The sequence below is a fragment of the Tenrec ecaudatus genome, chromosome 17, assembly GCF_050624435.1.
Source record: "Tenrec ecaudatus isolate mTenEca1 chromosome 17, mTenEca1.hap1, whole genome shotgun sequence".
Taxonomy (NCBI): domain Eukaryota; kingdom Metazoa; phylum Chordata; class Mammalia; order Afrosoricida; family Tenrecidae; genus Tenrec; species Tenrec ecaudatus.
In genome coordinates, this window is record NC_134546.1 from 18,044,616 (window position 1) to 18,055,845 (window position 11,230).

General features: G+C 60.4%; 1 protein-coding gene across 1 annotated transcript; it reads left to right on the forward strand.

Annotated features, from left to right (window-relative positions):
• Positions 1 to 2,986: 2,986 nt before the first annotated feature.
• On the forward strand, positions 2,987 to 10,894 carry EMILIN1 (elastin microfibril interfacer 1). Its single transcript, XM_075535923.1, has 8 exons — positions 2,987 to 3,641; positions 4,578 to 4,703; positions 5,185 to 5,405; positions 6,498 to 8,405; positions 8,772 to 8,888; positions 9,413 to 9,430; positions 9,579 to 9,716; positions 10,256 to 10,894. Exons 1-8 carry the CDS (start codon positions 3,472 to 3,474, stop codon positions 10,591 to 10,593), a joined length of 3,036 nt encoding a protein of 1,011 aa, XP_075392038.1. The 5' UTR covers positions 2,987 to 3,471; the 3' UTR covers positions 10,594 to 10,894.
• The last annotated feature ends 336 nt before the right edge of the window (positions 10,895 to 11,230 follow it).

Sequence of the window (11,230 nt, forward strand, 5' to 3'; positions counted from 1 at the left end):
TGACTTCGAACTACCCATCTCCTCTCTCCTCCGTGCTGCCCAGAGATGTGTTATTCTCATCTTAATGATAGGCTATCTAAGATGTCTAAGGATTATCTGTCATGCCCCTAGCCCTGCGCCTCTTCCACACATCCCCATCCTGGCTCGAACCCTGGAGTGCTTCATCTGAGGTGGTCACCAAGCAGTTAGTCTTCCCATCCTTTCCTGCCAACGCAAGTCTCCAGCACTGGGCACTGTGGCATGTGCACGGGGCCTAGGACAACACATGGCCTCTTTCTCATATAAGAACGCTGATAGCCGGTGGAGTCATGGGATTTGCCTAGAGAAGAAATGCTCATTAGCAGAGAGCCGGGACCAGCAGCGGGGACCAGTGCGCTCACATCCTACTCAATGCTCTTATTGGTAAGTTCTCCTTTCTTATTAATCATTTTATGGGGGGCTCGTAATTCTCCTTTCTGTGCACGAATGGACTCCCTCAAATACTGGTAACTCAAGCACTTGCGCTTCTCCCTCAATTTGTGCGTTCTACTTCTGACTCCCACTTCTTTCTGACACAAAGAAGAGCTGACATGTATCGAGTCTTTGCTATGTGCCAAGCACTGTTCTGAATGCTTTACCCATATTGACCCAGCCGTCGTCGCTGCTGTGGCTAGCAACCGTATGTGTAACAGAACAGAGCCTGGCCCAGTCCCGAACCATGCCTACACGTCGTTATCTTTGAGCCCATTACTTCAACCACCGCGTCGATCCGGTTCCTCGATGGTCTTCCTCTTTGTTGTGCTCCTCCATTTCAGCGGGAGTGGCATCCTTTTCCAGGGACTGGTCTCCCTTGATAACAGGTCCGAGGTACTCGAGACAGAGTCTTGCCATCTTTAGTTCTAAGGAGTATTCTGTATTTCTTCCAAGACAAATGTGTTTGTTCTTCAGGCAGTCTGTGGTACTTTCCGTATTCCTTCTCCAGCACCATCCTTCAAATGCATGGATTCTTCTTTGGCCTTCCTTATTCGATGTCCAACTCCATGCAAGTGAAAACTAAAACCCGAATTCATGGCGTACAGCACTTGGCTTGTGAACTGCTGGATTCAAGGAAGAGTCAATCCTTGACGGCTTCTGGCTTTTCTCCACTTATCGTGAAGTTGGTGACGAGTGGTTGGCGCCGTGGAGAGGGTTTTGTCCTCTTTACATTGAGGTGCCTGCCTGGATCTTCACCAGCAAGCGCTTCCAGTCCTCCTCACTTTCAGCTAGCAAGGTTGTATTGTCGGTGTATCTTGGCGTGTTGATAAGCCTTCCTTCTATCCAGATGCCGTGTTCCACGTGGTCCACCTTCTCAGGGTTTCTGCTCAGTGTCCAGATTGAGTGTGTCTGGTGAGAGGACACAACCTTCTCTCTCTCTCTCTCACACACACACACACACACACACACACACACACACACACACACCCCTCTTTCCTGTTTTAAACCACTCAATGTACCCTTGTTCTGCTTGGTAGCAGTGAAAAAGAGCAAGGCCCTCAATGAGATGGATGGATACAAGGGCTGCAACAACAGGCTCAAACACAGCAACTGAGGCTGGCGCAGGACCGGGCAGTGTTTCCCTCTGTTTTTCATAAGGTCACTATGAGTCTGAACCAACTGGGTGGAACCTGTCAACAATAACAACATACCCTTCTTCTGCTGGAAAGACAGCTTCTTGGTCCATGGACAGGCTCCACGTGAACACAAAGAAGTGTTCTTCTTACTGCTGTCCATAGTTGGTTATGATGATTTAATCCCAAAAAAGGTCTGGAAAGAGGGGTACTCGGATTATGCCCATGTTGAGGGTGAGGAGGCTCTGGCAGCCTACTCCCTGAACCTGACACCCCCCTCTCTTGTTCCTCACTCTCCTCCCCCCCACACCCCTCCCCCCAGCACTCTACAGGTCCTCTCTGTTCGGGCAACTCTTCTCTGAGGACCCCTTGAACGCTGAACACTTAGCTGCCATTTGGCCTGCCCCCTTCCAACTCAGGGTAGCCTGCTGTAAGCTACTGTTTGAGTGCGCAGACAAAGACGAGTCTTCCTTCTCTTGGCTACCTGGGCACCTCTACACTCTGTCACACGGCTAGCTGTAGCATCCAGTGCCTTCGCTCTCCTTTTTTCTTAGAACTGCAGCACCTCGCTCCCAAGCCCCCTGCCACACAGGGAGACTCTGGCCTAGGCCATGGTGCTGAGGATGAGATGGTGAAGGGGGACCTCATGTACAGACTTGGCCACCCCATGAGGAACTTGGGGGTTGGGCTGGTGAATTGAATGAGCGCTTCACCTGCTGCAGAGGCTCTCAGACTTGGCTCCAGGAAGGGAGTGATTTCCTGTACAGATAGGTCCCCATTCACCCCCACCTGGCTCCAATTAGGGCTCTACCTTCTTCACTGAGGCCCATCTGGGCCCTTTAAGGAGAAGGCTGCACCCACTCCCATTCAGAGATAGATCCTGCCTGGCTCCATGAGATCTGTCCTTCCTCTTCCTCCCTGGCCTAGGGGCCCCTAGCTCTTCTCCCTTCTCCCAGGTCATTGATCTCCCTTGATGTGCTGCATTACCTTGGACCAGTCCCTGCCCTGGTCTAGTTTCAGTAAGGAGTCAGCAGGAGCCCTGTAATCCTCTACTGCTCTCCTCTTCTCGGCTCCCCGCTGAGCTCCCTCTCCCCGAGGGCAAGGGCTGCCCTTGCTCCAGGAGGCCTGTGGCTCCAGCTCCTGTTCGGACTACAGGACCAGTCAGAGGCCTCCCCCCCAGCTCCAGCCCGGCTGCATGTGTCCCATCTGAGAGGCTGGCCCTAAGCCCGGCGGCAACTCCACATTTCTGTTTTTCCTTTTTTTTTTTCCCCCTCTCTTTCCCTGAGTTAACAAGAAGCAGATGTGGCGCACTATGGTTGGAGAGGTGGGAGGGGAGGGAGAAGGCTGGACCGCCAGCCAGACAGGGGGGAAGGGAGGGGAGGGAGGGAGGCCATCAGCCAGGGCCCGCCCCACAGCCACCCCTTGCACCTCTGAATAGCCACAGGGGCAAAGCCCTGTCACCCACAGGATCCAGTCATTGGGGGAGAAGGACCGAGAGACCCGGGAAAGGCTAGCTGGGGCGAGGGGGCGGAGGCCCAGGACGCAGCATCTGAGAGGGGCAGGGACCCAGCGCAGGGGGCCAGGGGCACTGAGAACAAACTCCCCTCAGAAGTGGAGAAGAAGGGAGCGGAAGGAGCCGAGGGAGGGACAGACAGGAGCCCGAGGAGGAAGAGAGGGGTCAGGCCAGGCAGCCGAAGAGGAGGAGGAAGAGGAGGAGGAGAAGTGAGGCTTTAGGGGCCGCAGGCAGGAAGCCGGGGACGGGGGACTGGCGGGCTCTGTCCTGCGGAGCCGCAGCATCCTCTCCCCCCTCCCCTGGGGCGGCCAGAGGCGCCAGCTGCCGGCCGGGATGTGCCACTGAGAACCTCCTCGGAGCAGTGTCCACACCATGGCCCCCAGTACCCGCTGGAGCTGCTACCTCTGCTGTCTGCTGACCACTTTCGTGGGGGCAGCCAGCTACCCTCCTCGAGGCTACAGCCTCTACACGGGGGGTGGAGGGGCCCTCAGCCCTGGGGGTCCCCAAGCCCAGAGCTCCCTGCGACCTGCCAGCAGACACAGGTAAGTGGGGACCCAGGTGGGAACTCTGGGTGGGAAGTGGACTTGCCGGCCGGCCACCTTCTTGACCACGGGCTTGGGCTACCTCCTCTCATGCTGGGAGCAGAGGGGAGCGGGGGAACAGAGGAAATTGTGTCCATTTAGTGGCTCCTCCCTTTCCCAGTGTCCCCTGTACCGGTGGGTTCCCTGATCACCTAAGAAGGATCACCGCCCATCCCCCACCCCATCCCCCTGTGGTGCGAGTCCCGAGTGGGGGGGGGGGAGCCAACCTGAGGGGCGTGAACCCAACCTTCCTGACAGCTACCTGTGTGCGCTGCCAGCGTCTTTAGTAGACGTTTTGTCCCTGACAAGGGTTTCCTGAGTCCTGTCTAGTCATCCTTAAATCTGACCCCAGGGCTGCTCAGCAGCGAGGCGGCCAGAGTCGAGGACCAGCATGAATGGAGCATGTGTGTGGACTGCTAACCCCAAGGGAGGCAGGGTCATCAATGGCTTATTTTCTGCTTAACCCTAAGCCAGACCGTGGCCGGCTTAATGTCCTTCCTCCCTGAGGGACGGGTGGACATCAGCATCGAGGGGGTCATCCCTAGGGACCGGCCATCTGGCCCACACAGGCAGGGCAGGCCAGGCTGGGGACGGAGAAAGGGCTACACATGGACACAGTGAGAGCAGGACCTCCGAGGCCCAGGAGGCCCCCAGAGCCTCGGACACTATCGTTTTCCATCTTGTGCCCCTCCCATCTTGAAAAGTCTTTATCTCTGCCTGGTGCACAGAAAAGCGTGGGGCGCTGCCCGGCCAAAGCCCGGCCCTTGCAGATCCCGCGGGGCCCTTCATCTTTTGAACTGCCACCCCACCCCACCCCCAGTCTCTCCAGCAGCCCCTGGGACTGCCTCTGGGGCCCGTGTCTCTGGTCTTTGGGCCCACATGGGATTGTGCCCACAGGAACTGGTGTGCCTATGTGGTGACGCGGACAGTGAGCTGTGTCCTTGAGGATGGAGTGGAGACCTATGTCAAGCCTGACTACCAGCCGTGTGGCTGGGGCCAGTCCCAGTGTACCCGCAGCGTCATGTGAGCCCCCTGCGGCCGGGCATGGGCTGGGCCATGGGTAATTGGTGGGGGCTGGCCCAGGGCCAGGAGGTGGGTGGCCAAGTCAGGAAATTTATACCGAGCAGGTACCGGGGCAAGACCAGGCGGCTGTGGTCAGAGCCACTTTGGGGAGATGCTGAGACATTAGTTTGGTTGGTGGGATGCCAAGGACAAGCTTGCCTAGACCACCACCCTGACAGCCCCCAAGGGTCTTCTATGGGCTGGTGTCATCAGAGAGAAGAGCTCTAAGCGCCAGTGGGGGGCAAGGAGTCTGGAGGGTATGTAATAAGAGAAGGGGATTGGTCCTGGGCCACTAAGCTGACAGCTGTCAACTGAGGTAGACCATGTGCTGGACACTAAGGGGGCCCAGCCTAAGGGACAGGCCTTGCTCATCTCTGAGGCCAGGGGCCAGGATCACCGAGGCCAGGGAGGAGTAAAAGAGGCCTCTCCACACCTCTCCCAGGTACCGCAGCTTCCTCCGGCCGCGCTACCGTGTGGCCTACAAGACAGTGACGGACATGGAGTGGCGGTGCTGCCAGGGCTACGGGGGCGACGACTGTCGTGAGGGTTCGGCCCCAGCTCTGGGCCCCACATCCACCACGCCACGCCCTCGCCCCAGGCCTGCTCGTCCTAACCTCTCAGGCTCCAGCGCAGGCAGCCACCTCAGTGGGTTAGGGGGAGAAGGTGAGTGTGGGAGCCGTGGGGAGAAATGTGAGACCATCCTGGGTGGTACATGTGGGGTCAGGCTGGTGTGTGTGTGTGTGTGTGGGTGTGTGTGTGTAGAAAATATGTGCTCACACACGCCCACTTGTGGCCAAGGTGCCTCCTCTCCTCGTAGGGAACAGCTGTGGGAGGAAGGGGGAATTCCTTTGAGAAGCTTGGTCCATGGGGATAGAGGGTTGAGACTACAAGTCCTAGCATGCACTGCAACCGACTACAGGTCCCAAGGCCCTCTGGCCTTTGGAGACTGCTGGTCCCAGAATGCATCAGTCCCTGCTGCTTGATTTCCCCTGTGTGTTCCAGGCGCTCCGGATGTGTGCTTTCCCTGCCAGGGAGATAAGTACTTATGGAAACAGGCACCCTGGGTAACTCCCTCACCAACCGCTAGAGCCCCAGCTGGCTTCCTCTGATGCCACTTGTTTTGTCCCCGAATGTGCGGGCGTGCCGCCCACTGACAGTCACTGTTGCGCTGCCCAAAGTGACTCTGCCACACCCCATTGTTCTGCATCTCTTTGCAGCCCCCAGAGAGGGCAGAGTAGAAGTGTCACTCCCACTTCGCAGGGGAGGAAACAGGTTTCAAACAAGTTGAGAGGTGCAGTGCACAGTGGGAAAGCCAGGGCCTTGGTGGCAGTGGGCTATGCCTTGGGCTGCTAACCACAAGGTTGGCAGCTGTAAGCCTGCAGGAAGAAAGTAAGGCTGTCTGCCCCTGTGGAGATTTAAAGACTTGGAGACCCATGAGGGGCATCGCCACTCTTCTGTAGAGAGTCACGGTGACTCGGCTCAGTGGCAGGGTGTTTGGTTTCCTGGGTTTGAAACTTGGCCCTGTCACTCATGGCCCAGAACCTCAGGGCCGTCCATGCCCCAGTCAACAAAATGGGCAAGCATTAGGGGCACTCCCAAACTTGACCCGGTGACATGGAGGACATAGGGTTTCCTCCTTCTGGTCCTGTCCAAATTACCCAGCGGAGTTGTGGCAGAATCCTGGTGGAGCATGGAGGTCGTGGAGGGCGGCCCTGAGCTCCGGGGCCCAGCCCCTCAGCCTCCCCTCTATCCCAGGTCCTGTGGAGTCAGAGAAGGTGCGGCAGCTGGAGGAGCAGGTGCAAAGCCTAACAAAGGAGCTGCATGGCCTTCGGGGGGTCCTGCAAGGACTGAGTGGGCGCCTGGCAGAAGACGTCCAGAAGGCCGTGGAGACGGCCTTTAATGGGAGGCAGCAGCCGGCAGACGCCGCTGCGCGCCCCGGTGTGCACAAGACCCTCAGTGAGATCCAGCACCAGCTCCAGCTCCTAGATAACCGCGTCTCCACCCACGACCAGGAGCTGGGTCACCTCAACAACCATCAGGGTGGTGGCGGCACCCTGGACTCAGCCCCAGCGCCTCCTGGCCACCGAGAGGAGCTGCTGCGGGAGCTGGAGCAGCGGCTACAGGAGTCCTGCTCGGTGTGCCTGTCGGGGCTGGACGGCTTCCGCCGGCAGCAGCAGGAAGACCGGGACCGTCTGCGAGCGCTGGAGAAGCTGCTGGCTTCCGTGGAGGAGCGGCAGCGGCAGTTGACTGGGCAGACCCCGGGCCACAGGCCCCCTCAGGAATGCTGCCCCCCGGAGCTGGGCAGGAGACTGGCTGAGCTAGAGCGGAGGCTGGATGTTGTGGCTGGCTCCGTGAAGGTGCTGAGTGGCCGGCGTGGCACTGAGCTTGGAGGGGCAGCCGGGCAGGGGGGTTACCCCCCAGGCTACACCAGCTTAGCCTCTCGCCTCGCTCGCCTGGAGGACCGGTTCAACTCTACCCTGGGCCCCTGGGAGGGCCAGGAGGGGAGCTGGCCTGGGAGCCCCGGGGGGCTAACCCACTGGTTGCCTGCTGCTCGAGGCCGACTAGGGGAGCTGGAGGGGCTGCTGGCCAACGTGAGCGGAGAGCTAGGTGGGCGGCTGGATCTGTTGGAAGAGCAACTGACAGGGGCTGTGCAGGCATGCGGGCAGCTCTGCTCTGGCGCCCCCGGGGAGGACTCCCAGGTCAGTGAGATCCTCAGGGCCTTGGATCGCAGGTTGCTGGACAGCGAGGGGCAGCTGCGGCTAGTGGACTCCAGCCTGCACAAAGTGGAAGTGGCCGGGGAGGCCCGACAGGCTGTGCTGGACAGACTGCAAGAGGCTGTGGGCCGCCTCCAGGAACGCGCTGATGCCCAGGACCTGGCGGCTGCGGAAGTCACGCTGCAGTTGAATCTCACAGCTGCACGGCTGGGCCAACTGGAGGGGTTGCTGCAGGCCCGGGGGGCCGAGGACTGCGGGGCCTGTGGTGTCGTCCAAGAGGAGCTGGGCCGCCTTCGGGATGGCGTGGAGCGCTGCTCCTGCCCCCTGCTCCCACCGAGGGGCCCTGGGTCTGGCCCTGGTGTTGGGGGGCCGAGCCGAGGGCCCCTGGACGGCTTCAGTGTGTTTGGGGGCAGCTCGGGTTCAGCCCTCCAGGCTCTCCAAGGAGAGCTCTCTGAGGTCATCCTCACCTTCAGCTCCCTCAACGACTCACTGCAAGAGCTCCAGACTACCGTGGAGGGCCAGGGCGCTGATCTGGCCGACCTGGGGGCCACCAAGGACCGCATCATCTCTGAGATCAACAGGCTGCAGCAGGAGGCCACCGAGCACGCGGCCGAGAGTGAGGAGCGCTTCCGAGGCCTGGAAGGAGGACAGCCACAGGCCGGCCAGTGCCCTGGCCTCGAGGGGAGGTTGGGCCAGCTGGAGGGGGTATGTGAGCGGTTAGACACTGTGGCTACTGGGCTGCAGGGCCTGCGAGAGGGCCTTTCCAAACATGTCGCTGGACTCTGGGCTGGGCTCCGGGACACCAACAGCACCAGCCAGATGCACGCCGCTGTGCTGGAGAAGCTGCTGGGTGGGCAGGCAGGCCTGGGCCGGCGGCTTGGGCACCTTAACAGCTCCCTGCTGCATCTGGAGGACCAGCTGCACCAGCTCAGCCTGAAGGACCTCACAGGTGAGGGGCTAAGAGAGGCACGTGTGGGGAACCCTCTTCCCTTTATTTTTCAATAGCCCGCTAGGGCCTGCCTACTTCTTGCTTTGTCCAAAATGCATTGTAGCTCAATCCTCTGTCACAGGGGTAACCATTTATCCACAGAGATGCTCCAGGGATCTAGCTCTCTGGCCTCTCTGTGCCTGTTCACACGGGCCTGTGTGTGCGATGTATCCAGCCCAGTGTTTGGGAACTCCAACTCCCCATCAACTCACAAAGCTCTACCTGGTTCATACTTCCCCATGGCATAGAGCCATCCCACCTCCCCCCACTACCATCTCTGGAAACCTCTCCCTCTGACTCTCCTTCAACATCATTTTGCTACCATAGGGCCCGCAGGCGAGGCTGGGCCCCCAGGGCCTCCTGGGGCACAGGGCCCGCCAGGCCCTGCTGGACCTCCAGGACTTCCAGGCCAGGATGGACAAGAGGGGCCTGCAGGACCACCAGGTATGTGAGCTGAGTCCCTCCAGGGTAGCTCCAGCCTTGATACTCCACTCTGAGCCTAACTGAGAAGGGAGGGAAGGGGTGAGGTATTGGGGGGTCCTGCCCTGGTGGTATGCAGTTACCATAGGGTAACAGTTCAGACCCTCCAGCTGCTCTGTGGGAGAATGACGTGGCGGTCTGCTTCTGTAAAGAACCCCATGGGGACAGTTCTACGGTGTGCCAGAATTGGCTTGGTGGCACCAGATGTGTGACTGACTGATAATGGGAAGACATGACAAGCAGCAGGGCCAGTCATTGATTGGGTATGTTGGCCTCGCCGAGGCTGAGCCCACCTGGGTTCTCTAGGGTGTGAAAGGTGAGGGGTGGGCCAGGGCTCATGGACCATAAAGTTTCCTGATGTCCCCTTCCTGCTTCGACGGCCGCCTGGGTCTCTTCACTCAGCACGGTGGCCGCAGGGATCAGCAGGCGTTTGCTCAGTGACTTAGAGAACACTCTCCTTCTCACTGTCCCCTCTCCTCTTTCCACAGGTCCTCCAGGTGAACAGGGTAAGTTTCTCCCCTGGATCCCAGAGAAGGTGGACTGGGATCTATCTGGGCGGGGCTGGAAGGCCGGGCAGCCTGGGAGGAGAGACATGCTGGAGGGGAGGGGCCTGCGCAGATCATCCACCCTTACACACTCTCTGTCCCCACGCAGGTGTGGAGGGGGCACCTGCATTCTCTGCGCCCCGGGTGGCCTTTTCAGCTGCTCTGAGTTTGCCCCGGTCTGAACCAGGCACCGTCCCCTTCGACAGAGTCCTGGTGAACGACGGGAACTACTATGACGCAGAGACAGGTAAGCCAGCTGGGAGGCGGGCTTGGTATGCGCATGTACTGTGCACTGGGGTGCGGGGGAAGGCCCTGCAAGCGGCAGGCTCTCCTCCTAACCTCTAATAATTGATTTAGGGAAGACCCCTTCTTCTTCATTTGTTCACTCACTCTGGGGGTGGGGAGAAGTCACCCATCCAACTAATCATGGGGGCCTGCTCCTGCTAGAAGTAGCCCCGATGGTTAAGCCCTTAGCTGCTGACCAAAAGGTCTGCTGGTGGGTGTCATCCCTTGGAAACTACAGAAGGTTCTGCTCTGCCCCACAAGGGCCCTCATGAGTTCGGATCGACTAGCTGGCAGTGGTTTGGGGGACTCTTGACAGGCACTGTTTCAAGTGCCCGGCCGCAGTGTGGAGCACATTAGACACAATCCCCTGCCCCCATGGAGATCACCTTCTAGTCACTAGAATCTAGTGGAGGGGGGGTGAAATGAGCGCAAAGGGTTCCCCTGCTCGTCTAGGGGTTCTGCGTGGGCTCCCCTCCTCCTGACTGCCATCCCTGTCCCTAGGCGTGTTCACAGCGCCACTGGCCGGGCGCTACCTGCTGAGCGCGGTGCTGACGGGGCACCGGCACGAGAAGGTGGAGGCCGTGCTGTCCCGCTCCAACCTGGGCGTGGCCCGCATCGACTCGGGCGGCTACGAGCCCGAGGGCCTGGAGAACAAGCCCGTGGCCGAGAGCCAGCCCAGCCCGGGCGCCCTGGGCGTCTTCAGCCTCATCCTGCCGCTGCAGGAGGGGGACACGGTCTGCATCGATCTGGTCACGGGGCAGCTGGCGCACTCGGAGGAGCCGCTCACCATCTTCAGCGGAGCGCTGCTCTACGCGGACCTGGAGCTCGAGCAGGTGTGACGGCGGCCCGGCGCCCGCAGCGCCCCCTCCGGCTGACCGCCGCAGGACAGGACGGGCGGCTCGCAGGGCCCCGCGCGCCGCACTGACGTCCCGGGGCCGGCCGCGGGACCCGCTCCCCGAGCAGCGCCTCCCCGGCGCGGAGCGGGCCGCTGGGACCCACGGCAGACTTTCGGCCCGATCGGCGGCCGCCCTGGGCTGCAGGGCTCTCCCGAGGAGGCGCCGGGCCTCACCGCCATGATATACTAAACTATTCAGGAATAAAAACTTTTTTTTTCTAAAAAAACAACAAACACCCACAAAACCGGTCTTTTCCAGTATGTGCTCAGTACACAGGATGGGGTGGCAGCCGAGAGCGGCCCCAGGGGATCGGCGGGCTCCGACCCGGCTCGTCGCCTTCCCTGGGGCTCTGGGGTGGCCGGGCGCGCGCTGGCACTGGAGGTGCCTGGGCTGCGGCGAGCTGCGTCTGCGAGCCGCCGGGTGAGCGCTCCGACGGCGCCGCCCCGCGTTCTTGCCGGCGTCCACCAGGGGCCGCCGCGCCGCTCGCTGCGTCTCCCGTCACGTGGTCTTCTCCGCAGAGCCCTTTGGGGTGGAGGCGTGGCTTTGGCTAAAATAGGCTGGGATTGGCGCCGCGTGGGGG

Coding starts and splice junctions, on each gene's coding strand:
- EMILIN1 (XM_075535923.1), top strand. CDS start 3,472: ATGGCCCCCAGTACCCGCTGGAGCTGCTACCTCTGCTGTCTGCTGACC. Junction 4,704..5,184: donor CAGTGTACCCGCAGCGTCAT/GTGAGCCCCCTG, acceptor CACCTCTCCCAG/GTACCGCAGCTTCCTCCGGC. Junction 9,717..10,255: donor CTACTATGACGCAGAGACAG/GTAAGCCAGCTG, acceptor CCCTGTCCCTAG/GCGTGTTCACAGCGCCACTG.